The sequence below is a fragment of the Phyllostomus hastatus genome, unplaced genomic scaffold, assembly GCF_019186645.2.
Source record: "Phyllostomus hastatus isolate PE091 unplaced genomic scaffold, TTU_PhHast_1.1 phas_scaffold_78, whole genome shotgun sequence".
In the NCBI taxonomy this organism is placed as follows: domain Eukaryota; kingdom Metazoa; phylum Chordata; class Mammalia; order Chiroptera; family Phyllostomidae; genus Phyllostomus; species Phyllostomus hastatus.
The window spans coordinates 60,997,830-61,016,561 of record NW_025334041.1 but is presented as its reverse complement, the minus strand read 5'-3'; the positions used below and the strand labels follow the sequence as shown (position 1 = coordinate 61,016,561).

The following is an 18,732-nucleotide window of genomic DNA, read 5'->3' as shown; positions in this document are numbered from 1 at the left end:
AAGGCCACATATTGCAATTCCATCTATTTGAAAAGTCCAGAGAAGGCAAATCTATAGAGACAGAGAGTAAATCATTAGTTACTGGGATTTGGATGGGAGCAGAGAAGAGGATGAGGTTTCTTTGTGGGGGGATAAAAATATTCCAGAATCAAATATTGATACTTACATCACTTTGTAAATGTACTAAAACCCACTTATTTTATACACTTTAAAATGGTATCTTTTGTAGTATGTGAATTATATTTTAATTTTTAAAATAATATTCTGTTGAGCCCATTGAGCTCTGAGCCCTGGCTGATGTAGCTCAGTGAATTGAGTACGGGCTGCAAACCAAAGCATTGCAGGTTTGATTCCCAGTCAGGGCATATGCATGGGTTGCAGGCCATGGCCCCCAGCAACCTTACATTGATGTTTCTCTCTCTCTCTTTCTCCCTCACTTACCTCTCTAAAAATAAACAAATAAATAATCTTTTTTAAAAAGATTCTTAATTAGAAAAAATAAATAAAATATAAAAAAAAATTATGAGCTCCAATGGGTAAATCTGGAGAAAGAATTGAAATAAGAGGCAAAAGACAGAGTAGGTTAAACAGGGCTCTTGTTCTCAGTGGTTTTTTGTTTGTTTGTTTGTTTGTTTTGTTTTGTTTTTTAGTTCCTTGAGCAGAGGATCCATATCTGATTATTATTTTTATTCTCTCTGCATAAATAAGCACAGTACTATGCAAAATACGTACTTAAAGAAACTCTTAGTTAACTGGCCATTGATTAAATTGTGATGGCCAACATCATGAGCTGTCTTTGCAATGTTTATAAAAATAGTAAAGCTATTCATTCCACTCCTTCTCTTTGCTCTCACTGCCATATCATGGAGAAACTCTTTGTCCTTTTAATCTGATGTTACAGTAGAGCATTACCATGTAAAGTTTAGTCTGAGTCACACTGAAGTTGTCTAATTTTCTAGAATTGTTATCTCTACAAATAATCTTTTAAATGTTTTTATGTTTTTAAATTAGTGTTCTGTCTTTTACTTCCTAAGTAAATGAAAAAGTCTTAAAATTCACAAGACTCACCTATTCAGTTATTTTTTCATTTGTACTATGATTATTTTACTAGGAATTAGAAAGTATAGTTGGGAAGATGACTAAAATAACTATAGGTTTTACAATAAAGAGAATGTGTTTAGATAATGCACATGAACCACAATTAAGAAAATCAAATGGTGACATTGTAGAAAAACATGCCTTTTATCTATGGGTAAATATATCATGAGAGTTTTGAGCATTATCATGGCACTATCTTTTTCAGAGAACACAGAAAGGTTTACCCATATCCTGATGCTTCAGAGAAGCATTATGACCCCATTTTACAGACAGAAAATTAATAGGACAAGAGATGTTAAAATACTCTCTGAGCAGATATTTCCCCTCTATTATCTGATTTCATGAAATGTAGACACAATGAGCAAAAACTGTTGCTCTGATTAAGTGCTAGCACATGAGAAATTCAAAGTCCCTGGGGAAATGAATATAATTGTATTCCTACTGCTAGAAGCCTGATACCTAAAACTATAAATGAAAAATACAATGATATGGAGAAAATCCGTGGCTAGAAAGCATGTTCACAGCACTACACATACCTGCAGCAATATATGAGCCTCCTCCGGCTTTATAGAGAAGATGGCTGGCAAAGGGGGCTGCACAGATGATCAAAAAGCTCGCGGTGATCACAGCGACTACCCCCAGGAGCATCAGGACTGCCCAGAAACCACGGTAAACTGGAGACCCCAGGATAAAAATAGAAAAAAACACACACACACACTTAGATTTTGAACACAACAGATTGTGACACAGCGTGTTTCTTGCCTCTTCATTTTTCTAATTTCAGTCTTAGCACTGCCAGGTGGTATTCCAAGACATAGGCCCTGACTTATCTATAAATGGAAACCTTATTAGAGACTTTGGACTCAGTGGAATCAACCTTCAGTCAACTCATGCTAGGAATTTGCACCACACACATGCTTAATATACTTTGGTAGCTCAATTTTCTAATCAGATTTTCTATTTTAGAAGAGGGAACACCTAGAATTCTAGAAAAAGTTCTCTTGAATAAGTACCTCCTGGGTCACATATGGCTATTTCATACCAAATGTACAAAAAACATGGAAAAAATTCATATTTATAAAGTCACTTACTTTCTAATAAGATAATGTTTACAATAAAAATAGCAAGCAACATTTTTAAAAAGTTGTAAACACATTGAGATTTTAAATTAGATATATTCTAAAGTTTACTACTTTCTATTAATATTTGTTTTTTAAAAAGATTCCAAATGAAAAGTTTTAGTGATTGCTTATTTAAAGAGCAGCAAGTTTGAATTAATGGATGCAAATGGTGAGAAGTAGATTGTGGGTTTGGTGACATGTTCAGAGTAATCAAATAAAGATGAATCCTAATGATAGATTTTGAACCATATAATACCAATCTATTAAATAAAGCTATCATTTCCCAAAGTCTAAAACACTAAAATAAATTCCTTTTAGTGTAAACAAAGAAAAGCTCAGTGAAACATAATAAAATTATAATTTTATGTAAATATAAAAATTTTATAATGAAGCAAAGAATTATTTTTTTTTTCTCAACAAGCCTGCCTGGCAAAGAAAAAAATCATTGGACTGATTTTTTTTCCACTTTTCATAGTGGAATCTTAGAAAAGAGTGGATGGGAAGATGGGAATTTGAGGAGTCACTGCAGTTAAAGGGGAAAGGACTTTTGTGTCCATAACTGAATCTTGAAGACAAGACTAAAAGATCAGCATTTATGTTATGAATCAATGTTGTGATTTTCATTCACTTCATTTACTTTATTGTCAATTACAGGGCAATTTCTATGGCAAGCGCTAAAGATACAACCCTTAATAAAAGGTTGCCCCGAAAACACAGAACCCATTCTGTCACTCCCATGATCACACTAAAATGGGACAGATGTGACAAACAAGTAGCTGAGAAATCTAGAATGTAAACAATAGCAAGTAAATTAAGGAAGGAAATCAAATCTATAGCAGAGATCAACTGAGCTACAAAGACTCTCCTTGTTTTTCCTTTTTATATCCTTATGGACTTGTCCTGAAGTCAAATCAAGTTGGGAACTTTGTAAAAAGTGCCAACAAAACAAAAACATAGTTAAGGTCATTATTCTGGTTGTAGAAGCAGGATAAAGGGCTCCTATAAGCCAAAGTATGGAGAAAATCCCCATGTTTACTTTTCTTTTTATTCTCTCAGTTCTGACTCAAGGCCAGCTTCAAAAATAAATCTGCAGTCCTGGCCAGTGGCTCACTTGATTAGAGTATGTCCCATAAACTAAAAGCTTGTGGGTTCGATTCCCAGTCAGAGCACACATATCTACTATATGGGTTTAGTCCTCAATCAGGGCATGTTTGGGAGGCAGCTGATTGATGTTTTTCTCTCACATTGATGTTTCTCTTCCCCTCTCTAAAATCAATAAGCATGTCCTCAGGTGAGGATAAAAAGAATTTAGAGTAGATCTGCATTGCTACCCCAGTAGCAGCATGGACATTTATAATCCCAAATGATGATTTAATCCTTTCTATAGAAGAATTTGCTCCCCATTGTGCAAAAAGTAGGTGAATCAGTGTTACATGTTCTTTCTTTCCCCTGCTGCTTTGCACTGTGGTGCAATTACATGGAATGGTGCCACAGCAAAGGAGGCCAAACTCTAAAAGTCCCAAACTTTCTTGCCAGAAAAACTAGGTAAAGTAGTCCTAGAAGTCAGAGGACATAGGGAAATCCCCACAGACAAAAGAGAGTGGAAAAGAGAATCTATTTCTGTGTTTGAACCTATGCAAGTAATGAACTTACCCCTCAAGTTGCTCAAGTATTGAAAATGCCCAGAGAAGTACAACAAAAGCTTTAAGAACTGAATTACAACTTTGGGGTGATAAAAATCACCCAAGAACAAGGGCAAGCTTTGAATGGTGCATGCCTTATCAGACCCAAATAATGTAGAAGCAGCTGAAAATTGTATTGACATTGAAAATAGTATCACAGAAGAAAAGAACAGACAATGCAACTTGAATGCCCATTCTAACAACACATGAATATTTGCCAGAAAATTTTAACAGTATGCAGAGTCTGGCAATGTAATCTTCAAAATATGCAGGATATAATCCAAAATTACTTGATATACTAACAACCATGAAAATTTGACTAATTCCCAAAGGAAGATCAATCAGCAGACGCCAACCCAAAGTTTCAGATGTGTGAATTAGTAAACAGACTTTGAAGTAGCTATTAGAACCACTTTTTATAACACCCTTGAAATGAACAGAAAGAGAAATAGAGTCTATAAAGAAAAAACTAAATTGAATTTTAGAGTTGAAAAATACAATACTTGAAATTAAAAATTCATTAGACAAGCTCAATGGCAGGATGGAGATGAGAGAGGAAAGAGCAAGTGAACTTGTAGAATGAGCAATAGAAATGATACAACCTGAACAACAGAAAGAAAAGTGATTGAAAACAAAACTGACTAGGTAGAGTCTTAGAGACTTGTGGGACCATATCAAAAGATCTCATATTTCTTTCATGGGAGTCCTTAAAGAAGAGGCAAAAAAATGATGTTGGTGAAGAAAGAATATTCATGGAAATAATTCCTGAAAACTTCCCAAATTTGATGAGAGATAAATATACAGATACAAGAAACTCAACAAACTCCAAAAAGGATAAACTCAAAAAAATTAGCTCAGACACATAATAAAATTAATGAAAACTGTGGATAAAGAAAAAGTCTTGAAAGCAGCCAAAATGAGGATGGGAGATTGGGATAAAATATTAAATGTATGGACCAACAGTTCCAAAGACTGAAAGTTTCTCATGAGAAATGATGGCATCCAGAAGACAGTGGAGCTTTAGCTAGGCAGCTCAGTTGGTCAGAGAGCTGTTCCATACACCAAAAGGTTGCAGGTTTGATTTTTGGTAAGGGCATATACCTGGTTATGGGTTTGATCCCTGGGCAGGGTGCATTTGGGAGGCAACCCATCAATGTATCTTCTCTTCTCTTCTCTTCTCTTCTCTTCTCTCCTCCTTTCTCTCCCCTCCTCTGCTTTCCTCCCCTCTCTCTTTCTCTTTCTCCCCCTTCCTCTCTATCTAAAATCAATAAATCCTTGGGTGAGGATTTTCTTAAAAGAAGATGATGACAGTGGAAAAACCTCTTTAAGGTGCCAGAAGAGAATACCTATCAACCTAAAATTCTACTTCTAGTAAAAATGTCTTTGAGTGATGAAGGTGAAAAATGTCATTTCTCAGGTAGGAAAATAGGATTTGTCACAGCAGACCTGCTCTGCAAAATATGTAAAGGGAATTTCTTTAGGCTAAAGGGAAATGACACCAGAGTTCCTTTGAAACTTTAAAAATAAAGTGAGAGATAACAGAAAAGGTGAATACCAGCAAAAATATAGTAGACTATTTTCCACATCTTAATTTATTAAAACTATATTTTATTATTGAAATTTAAAATTATATACTGTCAGCATAATATAGTAAAGAAATATAGGTTTTGGAATAAGAGTAATCTAAGTATTTACCATTTATGAACAAGCTGGATCCAAAAAAAACCAATGGTAAGCCAAGGTCATATGCAAACAAGAGGGCAAGCATTATGAATCAGGCTACAGAGAATGGAGGGTAAACAGGACAAGCCTCTGCACAGAGAGAAGTAGAGGAACTATAAGGAAGAGAGAAAACACCTGATGAAAGAGAGCGAGAAAGAAGCCAGACAGACAAGGGAATAAATGTTCCCCAGATCTGCTGTTATTCCTGAAATCTGCTAGTTCCTTTTTTTTATTTGCTCTAGCAAAATAACCACCATTTTTATTCTAAGTCCCCTGTAAAAGACAGAAGCAATAGATATGCTTAAGGGAATGGGAGATCTGGCTGTCTGGAGAGTTGTGACCATACAGAAATTGCTTCTAAGTGAGATGCCCTATTGCAACCCCTGACCACATGCTTTATTTTTCTGCCTGGACTTAAAGATTCAAAATTGCATACCTGTAAAACTATTTCAAAATTTCTTGAAACTTCCTGTTTCTTAGCTAATTATATTAACTAGTTTGCATATGTGGCCCACTTGATTCCAGAATTAAAACGTTCACATGTAATGAAGATTCATCTTGTGGAATTGGGTAGAGTTCTCTCACTGCCTGAAATGAGTCTGAAGCCATCAGAGAACTTTCAACATAGAGTTAATTAAGTAATGTTTTAGGGAGTCAAATATTATATTGGACCCCCTCCACTTACTAATTTTTGACTCTCATCAACATCAGTTTTCTAATATGGAAAACAATATCCTTCACCTAAGATTATGGTAAGGACTGAGGAAATATATGAAAAGTAGCATGCAGTTATTACTCAAATATATTTGCTATTATTATTACATAATTCTGACATGGTTTTGTTAAGAATGCAGTTGACACTTAAAAGATATCTATCTACTAATGTCACAGATCTAGGAGAGGAACATGCTTTTGGTTTTAATATATACAACTATAAAATTTTGGTATGAGGCATGTTTCTGTTTGGTTTGGATGTTTTTGTAGTTTATATTGTTTAAGAATCCTACGTCTTGAATGTGTTTTAGAAAACAGTTGTTCTTTATGTGAGCCCATTAAGACTACAAGGCTTTCTCTTTGAAAGCTTTGGATTGTGCCAAGCAAAATATCTCTAAAAATCCATTTGTACCATTAAATGCAATTCAATGTTTAACTTAAACAATATTAAATTCTATTAGTTCCTATTGAAACATGAAGCAAGATTTATGATGTAAGTAAATTTGCATGTACTCGATATCATCACAATTTATATTAATCAAAAGAAAGCATTATCAGAATCTGTGCAAAGTTAGAATTAATGGCTATTTTATTTTGTTTTAAAGAATTTATTATTTAGAGAGGGGAAGGGAAGGAGAAAGAGATGGAGAGAAACATCAGTGTGTGGTTGCCCTTTGCACACCCCCAATTGGGGACCTTGCCTGCAACTCAGGCATGTGCCCTGGCTGGGAATTGAACCAGCAACCCTTTGGTTCACAGGCCCACACTCAATCCACTGAGCTATGCCAGCCAGGGCTATAATGGCTATTTTCAAAGAAATGAGGTTCTGTTGGTTGTAGGTAAATTGGTGAATTCATCTAAAACAAGTATTCCTTGGTCAAGTGTGTGAACCCTGACAAAAAAGAAAAAAGACACCTACTAAGAAGGGCTGCTGGTCACCGACTGGGCTCACACTTTTAAAAAGAGACCTTAGCAGCCATTTCTGCACAGGGGCCTCTCACATAAACTGCACTTCACAGAAGTGAAGTTCACCCTCTGTGCTGAACTGCCTGCCTGCACTGTGTTCCTGCCATCTACACCAGCTCTTATTTATTTGCTTTTAATTTTAAGTATATTTTATTGATTATGCTATTGTAATTATCCCATTTTTTCTTCCTTTATCCCCCCTCTGCCTTGTAGTCTGCCACCCCCCAGCATTTCCCCACTTAGTTCATGTTCATAGATCATACATATAAGTTCTTTGGCTTCTATATTTCCTATACTATTCCTAACCACCCCCTGTCTATTTTATGCATACCAATTATCCTTCTTATTCCTTGTACCTTTCCTCCCCATTCTCCCCTCTCCCCCTCTCCACTGATAACCCTCCATAGAATCTCCATTTCTGTGATTCTGTTCCTGTTCTACTTGTTTGCTTAGTTTTTGTTTCTGTTTTTTTTAGTTTCAGTTGATACTTGTGTGTTGATAGTTGTGAGTTGGATGTCATTTTATTGTTCGTATTTTTGATCTTCTATTTCTTAGATAAGTCCCTTTAACATTCCATATAATAAGGGCTGAATGATGATGAACTCCTTTAACTTGACCTTATCTGGAAACCACTTTATCTGCCCTTTCATTCTAAATGATAGCTTTGCTGGATAGAGTATTCATGAATGTAGGTCCTTGCCTTTCATGACTTTGAATACTTCTTTCCAGCTGCTTCTTTCCTGCAAGGTGTCTTTTGAGAAATCAGCTGATAGTCTTACAAGTACTCCTTTGTGGGTAAATATCTCCTTTCCTCTTGCTGCTTTTAAGATTCTTTCCTTATCTTTAATCTGGGGTAACTTAATTATGATGTGTCTTTGTGCGTTCTCCCTTGGATCCAATTTCTTTGGGACTCTCTGGGCTTCCTGGAAATCTATTTCCTTCACCAGATTGAGGACATTCTCCTTAATTATTTGTTCAAATAAGTTTTCAATTTCTTGCTCTTCCTCTTCTCCTTCTGTCATCCCTATGATTCATATGTTGGAATGCTTAAAGTTGTCCCAGAATTTCCTAAGTTTCTTTTCATGTTTTTTGAATTCTTGTTTCTTCATTCTGTTCTGGTTTGATATTTATTTGTTCCTTTTGTTCCAGATTGTTGATTTGAATCCTGGTTTCCTTCCCTTCACTGTTGGTTCCCTGTATATTTTCCTTTATTTCACTTTATGTAGCCTTCATTTCTTTCTTAATTTTGTGACAGAGCTCAATCAGTTCTGTCAGCACCCTGCTTACCAGTGTTTTGAACTCTGCATCAGATAGGTTGTCTATCCCCTCCTTGCTTAGTTCTTTTTCTGGAGTTTTTATCTTTTCTTTTATTTGGACCACATTTTGAGTTCTGACCAAGATGGAGGTATAGGTAGAAATGTTTCACTTCCTTGCACAATCAAAAGGATAACAAACAATTTAAAGACAATGAACAACCAAAACTGCCAGAATACCAAGCTGCATGGAACTCCAACAATCAAGAAGTTAAAGAAACATTCATCCAGACCAGTAGGAGGGACAGAGATGAACAGCTGGGTGAGCAAAGAGAACCTGTGGCAAGGCAGCGGGCTGCATGAGCAAGGAGGGGCTGGCTGACTGGGAAACTAAAGACTCCAAATCTCTGGCCATAAAATCCAGTGGGGTTTATGAAGGAGGGAGAAAATCCCAGTCTCACAAGAGAGTTCATTAGAAAGTGGGGCTAGAGCAGGAGCGAACCAGCAGCATTGTTTTCTCTCTGACCCCTCTCCCACATACAACACCACAACAAAGCAGAGGATTGCCCCACCCTGGCAAATACCTAAGGCCCCGCCCCTTACAGTGTAACAGGTGTGCTGACACACACAAAAAATATGCATCAGCCCTTATAAAGGAGGTCCTAAAATCCTATTTATACCAATAGGACTGAGTCTTTCCCAGTCCAATCAGAGCTGCACAGCTTCAGACGATCAGAGTGGCTCTATTTTGACCAGTAAAGATAGTGCTTTTTAGACCAATTGAGTGTAAAGGATTTGGAGTCCTCATTTACATGAGGACAGATCAATCAGGGACCAAAGGGTGGGGACTTCTCTGCATATAAACCACCTCCCTGTGGTTCTTAGAGTGCATGTTCTCTTTTCATTGAATGAAGACTGCATTTTCCTGGCTGAGTTGAAACACTGAAGATGTCTCAGCAGAGCAGAGCTCTCTAGCTGGAGAGGAACCTGACCCCAGGGCTACATAATAGTCCTGCTATTTTCACAGCTGTGCTGTATGACAGTTGAGCTGTTTTGTATTGAACAAAGTTTTCTTCTTCACCACGCCCCAAATTAAGGATTCCTGTTGGCATTGAATTGGTGCCAATGGCCATTGATTGACAAGCACTGTAATGAGGCGGATGACTAGTAACTACTTTAACAACAGATGCTATAGAAATGGTTCTTCGAGTCCTCACTTTATTTTCCTCAATAGACTTTTACCCTTAAGGTATTACTTTTACTATGAATTTGCTCAGTAACTTTATTCTAGTAGATCTAGAATCATCAGTCAAGAACTATGCTGATATTTCATATTAATACTGTCCACATAAATATATCATTTCATATTTTTATAATATATTCACTTACATGCAGTATTTTCTGGTTTTCACTTGAAGGCTATCCAGTTGGTTATTTTAGTAGAGAAAAGAGATCTCAAGTCATTAGAGGTTTTCTAGTTTGTTAAAAAACAGAGTGTATATGGAATGCAAAATTGTGCTTTTCATGTCTGAGTTTAATTCATAAAAAATATTTAACATACATTATTAATAGCATTGCAAATGCAAATTTCAGATTCAAATATGTATCAAAGGAGCTCATATCTGGGGTATATTTAAAAGGTTAAATACAAAAGTGGCATAAATAGGAAGTGTAAGGAGATATCTATTAAGGATCCTTCAGAGAGGAAACATAGAAAAAATCATCCAAAACTTCAGGACAGTGATAGTCACAAAATAAAGTAAACTAGTAATTGGACACATTAACGTGTGCATGTATGTGTGTTTGTGCATGTGTGCAGGCCACAGATGGAAAGCTAATGACAGAACTGGCATCTGATCTTAACCCCATGTAAATGGTTAGAAACTAAAACCCTGCCATATTTTTTTCCAGTGGGAATGTAATAAACAAGCAAGGAGTAAGACCTCATTAATTTAGACAATGGTCAAAAGCAGCCTTAAGATTTAGCTAGATTATTTGAGAATAAGTTCCATTCCAAACCATTCACACCCAGCCAATTGCTCAAACTACTGTCTTACAAGGGACACTGAAGAGGGGCATTGCCAGCGTGCTTGTGAATGGGCACATTGCTGACCACCAGGAGCCACTAAATTTAGTAAACATGTCTTGATGGCTCTCTCAGTGCTAGGCAGTAAAAACCTCTATAATAAGACATAAGCCTTGCCCTCACAAATTCAGTCCAGTGGGGAAAAAGCAAATAAGGTTAACACTGAGATCTAGGTGCAGTAGCAGAGGAACACACAGAAGATCATGGAGCCAAATGGGCTGCTGCATGGAGGCCACTACTTTAGAACTGAAGGGGAGTGAGAAGAGCTGGGTTTTACCATCTGGGTAGTATTTCATTGGGAAGAAGGCAGGAGAAAGTTTACTGCAATCAAAGGAAAGAGTCCCATGGGTGGGGGAAGAGAAAGTGGCAACTATTACCCAGGTAGATGAGGGGAAGAGAAAATCAGGAAACTAGAAAGGTAGTCAAGCCCTCCTATGCCATGCGTTTATCATCCAGGTCCTCCTGGTATCCTGGGGGTTCAGTAATCAGAAATCATAGCCAGAAAAAAATTTAGGCACATTTGTATCAGAATATTATTCTTGCAACTGTATAAAGAATCAGCTGGCAAGAAAAAGGACAGAACAAGGAAAACTAGTTAGGTAGTTATTAAAGCAACCCAAGTGGTTCCTAAAACTAGGTCATCAAGATAAAGATGAAATAAGCTTTAGTGATACTGTTATTACAGGTCTTAAGAGTCCAGCAAAAGTAAAAACTTTCTTCTTGGGTTTTCGTTTTTATGCCAAACAGGGTTTTTTTTGTTAAGATATTTACAAATCTCTTGATTTCATAATATTGTAATTCATACAAGAAACCCTCTTTCATACAGAGTAAAATGGAAAAAAGTCAACCCAAATGATTCCAAATTCAGTTTTTTGATAAATTATTTTGTTATGTCTATACAAGGTAAATATTGTATTCGTAGTTTAAAGATAAACTTGTGTTATTCATTTTTCAAAAATTGCTATCTTGCCCCAGGCACCTCACAAAGCTAGTTCATAAAGGTAATCCTATCTTTCAATATACCCTCAAGCACACAGAGCACGAAGTGCTATAAAATGTTTTAAATGAAGCCAAAACAAAACATTCCATCACCTTCACCATCCTCAGCCCTAAATGAGAGTGCCTCCAGTGTTTGCTGCTAAAGCTTTAAGGGAGACACCCTGCTACATGGCCAACAAGCCTGCCTTCATCTCCATACACTGCTTGTTTTGGCAGTACAGGGCAGGTTTAAAAATATGGTAGTACCAAACCAAAGTAGAAGAAAAGGCTGTACAGAATGTCCAGTCAGAGCTCTGTGACTATGGACATGTTAAGCCAAGTCACATGCTTAACACAGTCCAATGATTTTTTCAGGACAACAAGAACATGAAGAAATAGTATGAAGTGTATTTACCTCCTTATTGTAAACACTGGCAGTGAAGGAATAACTGAGAGAGAAGAGGTGCATTAGGCAGATGGAGCAGGGCCTTCACCTGCCCTGCTGTCTGTGACCTTGGGAAAGTCCCAAAAGACAAAGGAGGGGTTTCTTCACAGGGGCTTCACATGGGTTTCCTCTTAAACCTCTCCAGGTTTAAGAGGAAACCCATGGTCATTATATTATTTCCTCCCCCCTAACAATTTTGGGGGCTAAGAAAGGAGATTCATAAGTGCTAGGTAGGTACCTCTGCAGTACCAGAGGTACATGAGGGTTAGCTGCAGTGACAGCAGCAACAGTGGGATTCAATTTAATAGGAGCAGCTACCAGCACCCTCAAGGTCACAGTAGTGAGGTAAACAAGGCTCTCAGAGTGAAGGGAAGGGTGTCAGAATATGTCATCCCAACACTTTGGCATAAGAATTACTCTAGTCTGCAATAAAAACAATGATGGCAAATGAGAATCAACACACACAGAAAGAAGTCTTCTAGTTTTCCTTAGTTACCCAAAAGCAGAAACTTCTGAGAAATGAGAACTTCCATAAATTTCCTCTTCTGGGGGAGTTTATAGCCATGAAGACAATGAGTCAGAACCAAAATGTGTCTACAAACGTGGCTTACTAAAATAACTCTTATCATGCATTAATTTCCCTAAATATCCCCTAGTCACCTTCTCACAATTTACCACCCCTACACCAAACTCCTTTCCCCTTTGTCTTGTCACATCTACACATTTATTGTCATTTTGTTTATAAGATGTAAAAACTCTCAGGCCTATCTGCTTCTTTGAGTCTTCACTTTCCTGAGAAGGCCTCCATATGTATGTGTAATAATAAACCTTTTCTATGGTAATATGTCTTTTTACAGTCTGATTGTAAGATCCCAGTCACTGAATCTAAGAGGATAGGAGAAAAAGTCCTTTACTTCCTTAAAGAGGTATTATGTACAAAGTTACTCAGATTATGATACAAGGGGCAAGGTGAGTACCCATGGTTTACCCTCTAGCTCCCAGGTCTTCCCCTGACCCCTGCTGCCTTAGAGTACCTGAACTGGTGGCTTCCATCCTCGCTTCAGCATCAGAGCCACTTGGAGGGCTTTAACACCATACACAAAACAGGTTTCCAAACCAGATAATTTGAGTGAGAACCTCTGAGGGTGGGCACAAGCAAACTTCTCCTTTCTTTTTTTTTAAAGACCTCTAGGAGAATGGTATGTGCAGCCACATTGAGAACCACTGAATTTTGGTCTCTCTAGAGCTCTGAATTTTATTGAGAAGGTGCTGTACCTATGAAATGGTTCAGCCTTTACCAGCAGACTTTTCTCTGTCATCACAGCAATCCCTATTGTGTACTTTACAAATGAGGCTCAGAGAGGTTAAGTAATGTTCCAAAAATTAAATGATCAGTAAATGGCAAGAACAAAAGTTAAACTCAGGGCCTTCTGTGCTCAGTCTCAGTTACCATTAGTACCTATGTTTGCTGTGTTTTTTTGAAATAAATTGTCACTATTCCATCTAAGTGTTCCAGGCCCAAATCCTCCCCTCTGGTGCCTCATCCCTCATCCTCCAGAAACACTGAAATTATACCAACATTTCCTGAGGGAAAATGCTGTTGTCATGCTTCTGGGCTTTTGTAATACTCTTTCCCCTAGTTGAAATAAACAACCTTCTTACTTGTCCTTTAATGTCTAATCAAGTATTCTTCCCTCCTTGAAAGACATAGTGAAGCTACCCCTTATCTCTGCCAAAAGGTAGGAGAGTGGAGAATCAGTAGGAATATAGGCTCAAGAACTAGAACACCTCTTATCAAGTGTGTGACCTTGAGTAAGTTACTTAGCTACCCATGTCTCACTTTAACCTTTCTTAAGATATGATTATAATACCTATCATAGTGTTAAGAGGATTGAAAGAGTTAATGCAGATCAGCACTGAGCAGAGTACTAGGTCTCCAGACTCAATCAGTGTTCCTCAAACATACCAGTCACTGGACTTAGCTCTGTATTCTTTCCTTCCTTGTATATTCGCCTCCACTTCTTGACTATGAATTCCTTAAGGCAAAGATTCAATCTTGTCCATCTGTATAACTTCAGGGGAAGTTTTATGCCTGGAATGTAATATATTCTCAAGAAAATGCAAATAAGTGAATACTCAATAATTTATCACTCAGTTTCCACTGAAATCTCAAGGTATACATACAAGGCTGATGGACTATTTAATAGCCATGGAACAGAGTGAAGCTAACTCATTCAAAACAGAGACAAATCCATGGTTTTGGCCTCATTACCACATAGTTAAAAGTCTTTATCACTTAATTCCATGCTAGGGAAAATCAGGCATTTAAGAGAGAAGACTGAAGGAATATTTCATCAGGGATGAAATATTATCACCTATGTACCAAGTAAGAGTACTGAGAACTATTCACACTTCTGAAATCAAGCCTGAAATGTGCATTTTTGTCCTCTGAAGCCAGCTCTGCTCAGCAATAAGACCTCTTAGTATAACACAAAGGCTTGAGTGCAAGGCATAAGGAGTGAAACTCCCTACTTCATGATATATGCCTTTATAGCTATCTGGCATCTGCATGTCTCACAGGCCCCAAACTGAAAAGATTTGTGTGTTTCTTTAATTGTTCCCTATACATAGTGTTAGTTTTTTATAACTACAGCCCATTGGACATTGATTGATAAGCTATGCAAGTGTGCTGTATCCTCCTGCACTTCTCAACCCTAATAAAAGCAGTGTAGGAGAAGTGCTAAAGGCATTCTCCACTAGAGGGAATTGCCACCTCTTTTCCCATTGGAGCAACAAGATTGTAACTGGAACAACTCATTACTTTCATCTATCATGGCCCCGGGGGACCTTGTTGGCCAAAGTCCCCCTCAAATACCTAAGACTCCATCACTTACTATGTAACAGGCAAGCTGAGACAAAAATGTATGGCCCAAATTAAAGAAGATATCAAAGATTCAGAGAAAAGACAACTAAGTGATGAAGAGAGAACCAACTTATCAGATACAGAGTTCAAAACACTCATAATCAGGATGTTCACAGAAATGGTTGAGTATGGTTGCAAAATAGAGGAAAAAGGGAAGGCTATGAAAAGTGAAATAAAGGGAACCAACAGTGACAGGAAGGAAATTGGGACTCAAATCAATGGTTTGGAGCAGAAGGAAGAAATAAACATTCAACCAGAACATAATGAGGGAACAAAAATTCAAAAAAATGAGGAGAGGCTTAGGAACCTCCAGGACAACTTTAAATGTTCCAACATCTGAATCATAGGGGTGCCAGAGGGAGAGAAGGAAGAGAAAGATATGGAAAACTTCTTTGAAAACAGAATGAAGAAGAACTTCCCCAATCTGGTGAAGGAAATAGACTTCCAGGAAGCCCAGGAAGCCCAGAGAGCCCAAAGAAAGTTGGACCCAAGGAGGAACACACCAAGGCACATCATAATTATGTTATCCAAGATTAAAGATAAGGAAAGAATCTTAAAAACAGCAAGAGAAAAAGAGATATTTACCCTCAAAGGAGCTGCCATAAGAGTATCAACTGATATCTCAAAAGTAACTTTGTAGGCAAGAAGGGGCTGGAAAGAAATATTCAAAGTCATGAACAGCAAGGACCTACATCCAAGATTACTCTATCCAGCAAAGCTATCATTTAGAATGGGAGGGCAGATAAAGTGCTTCCCAGATAAAGTCAAGTTAAAGTAGTTCATAATTACCAAGCTCTTATTATATGAAATGTTAAAAGGGTTTATCTAAGAAAAACAAGAAGATCAAAAATACAAACAGTAAAATGACAACAAACTCACAACTATCAACAACTCAACATAAAAACACAAAAACAAAAATGAACTAAGCAAACAATTAGAATAGGAACAGATTCACAGAAATAGAGATCACATGGAGGGTTATAAGCAGGTAGGGAAACAGGGGAGAATGGGGGAACAGGTACAGGGAATAAGCATAAATGATAGGTACAAAACAGATAGGGCAAGGTTAAGAATAGTATGGGAAATGGAGCAGCCTAAGAACTTATATGTATGGCCCATGAACATGAACTAAAGTGGGGGTGGTACAGAACAGAGGGGAATAAAGAGAAAAATATTGGGACAAGTGTAATAACATAATCAATAAAATATATTTAAAAATAAGAACCCAAAGGAAATTTTAGAAATGAACAAATATAGTAATCAAAAATTAAAACTCATTTGAGGTTCTAAACAGTGGACAGGAGTAGAGAAAGATACACTCAAAAATACTAGATAAATCAAAATAAAATGGCATTTAAAATAAATCAAGTAACATTATAACAAAGAGGAAAACACAAGAATTAAATGCAGAATGAAGAGAAAATAAATTTTAAATGGCAGGGTTAAGTCCTAACATATCAATAATGACACTGAATATAAATTATATAAATACATAATTAAAGAACAGCTTTTGCTTTAATATACACTAACCTAACAAGAGAGTATCAAACTACATAAGGAAAAAATTGATAGAACTGAAGAGAGGAAAGAAAATATCCACTATCATAGTTGGAGACTTCAATACCTCTCTAGAAGAAATAGACAGATCCAACAGGCAGAAAATCAGTTAAGAACATACATAGCTAGACTCCGTAACAGCAACAATCAACTACATGTAACTGACTTAACCCAAGAAGATCAGAATACACATTTTTCTCAAGCTCACAAGGAATATTCGCTAAGGTAGACCACATTCTGGGCCATAAAGCACACCTTAACAAATTTAAAAGATCAGAGATCAGATAATGTCTGCTCTCAGACCACAAAATAGTTAAATTAGAAAACAATTGAAAAAAGATAACTGGAAAATCCAAAAATATATGGAGTTAAAAAACACACTTCTGTATAACATTTGGATCAAAGAAGAAATATCAAGATACATTTAGAAATATTTTCAACTGAATGAAAATGAAAACACAACTTATCCAAATACATGGAGTGTAAGGAAAACAGTGCTTAGAGGAAACTTTATAGCAATGCGTAAATATATTGGGAACAAGGAAAGATCTAACATCACTAAACTAAGTTTCTACCTTAAGAACCTAGAAAAGTAGAGCACATTATATGCAAAGTGAACATAAGCCAAAACATTATATTAGAGCAAAACCCATTGAATTTTAAAACATAAAATAGAGTAAATCAACACAATGGAAAGAGCTTTTTAAATGATCAATAAAATTTACCAGCTTCTAACCAAGCTAAAAACAAAAGAGAAATGACACAAATTACTAATATTAGATTGAGAGAAGAAGAGGGTGTAAGGGGACTAAATGTAATGGAAAATATGAAACATTAAAAATAAATAAATACCAAAAAATGAAAGGAAACAATATCACTAGATGTGATTAAAAAGATATTATGGAATACTATACAATTCTCTATGCCTATATATTTGATACTGTAGATAAAATGGACTAAATGCTTGAGAGACACAATCTACCAAAACTAAAACAAGAAGAAACCAGACAATGTAAATATAGACCTATATCTACTAAATAAACTAAATATATTGTTAATAACCTTCCCAAATAAAAAGTTTCAGTCTAAATTGGTTGACTGGTAAATTATACCAAACATTTAAGAAATTACACCAATTCTCTATAATATTTTCGAGGATAAAAGCAGAGGAAAGAATTATACACCACAATTAAGTGGAATTTTTCCTGGGTGTGCAAGGGTAGTTCAATATATTTAAAAAATCAGTTAATATAGCCATGACACCAACAGGCCAGAAAAGAAAAATCACATGATCATATCAATGCATGTAAAAATATTTCTGACAAAGTCCAAGAACACCTATTTATAATAAAAAAAAATTGTAGGCAAGTAGAAGTACAGGGGAAATTCCTTAAAATTGGTAATGTATACATACAAAAAGACTACACCTAATATCATACTAAATAGTAAGAAACTCATAGCTTTTCCACTAAGATCAGGAGCAAGGCAAGGATATACCCTATTATCATTTCTCTTCAAAACTGTGCAGTAGTCCTTGCTAATGCAATTAGACAAGACAGGAAATAAAGGCTATATAGATTGTGAAAAAAATAAAATTTTGTTAATTTGATGACATGATCATCTATGTAGAAAAATATTTAAAAATCAGTGCAAAAACCTCAGGCAACTAATAATAGCAAGATTGTAAGATACAGGATTAATATACAAAAGCCAATCAATTTTCTATAGACCAGCAGTGAAACTTAGAATTTCAAATAAAAACACAGTAACTTTTACATTAGCGCCCCCCCATAAAATAGAATATTTAGGACTAAATCTACAAAATATGTAAAGATATACATGAGGAAAACCACAAAACTCTGATGAATAAACAAAGAACTAAATAAATGTAGAGATTTTCCAAGTTAATTAGTAGAAAGATTCATTATTTCCAAGACGTCACTTCTTAATAATTTGATCTATAGATTCAATACAATCTCAATAATCAAAACCTAAGCAAGTTGTTTTGTGAATATCAGCAAGCTGATTCTAAAGTTTATAAGAAGACCCAGAATAGCCAACATAATATGAAAGGACAAGAACAAGGTTGGAAGACTGATATTATCTGACTTCAAGATTTACTGTAAAGCTGCAGTTATCAAAACAGTATGGTATTGATAAAATAATACACATATATGCATCAATTCA

The 18,732-nt window shown here is 36.2% G+C and overlaps 1 protein-coding gene across 2 annotated transcripts in view; it reads right to left on the bottom strand.

The window, feature by feature from the left end:
* Nucleotides 1–18,732, bottom strand: part of TMEM182 (transmembrane protein 182) — a 60,523-nt gene that overhangs the window by 22,416 nt on the left and 19,375 nt on the right. Inside the window, exon 4 of one of the 2 annotated variants that reach the window (XM_045828837.1) lies at nucleotides 1,635–1,772. The exons of the other annotated variant lie outside the window; for it this stretch is intronic. Coding sequence (XP_045684793.1) covers nucleotides 1,635–1,772 — 138 coding nt within the window. The remainder of the gene's footprint in view (nucleotides 1–1,634; nucleotides 1,773–18,732) is intronic. 2 annotated transcript variants of the gene reach the window in all.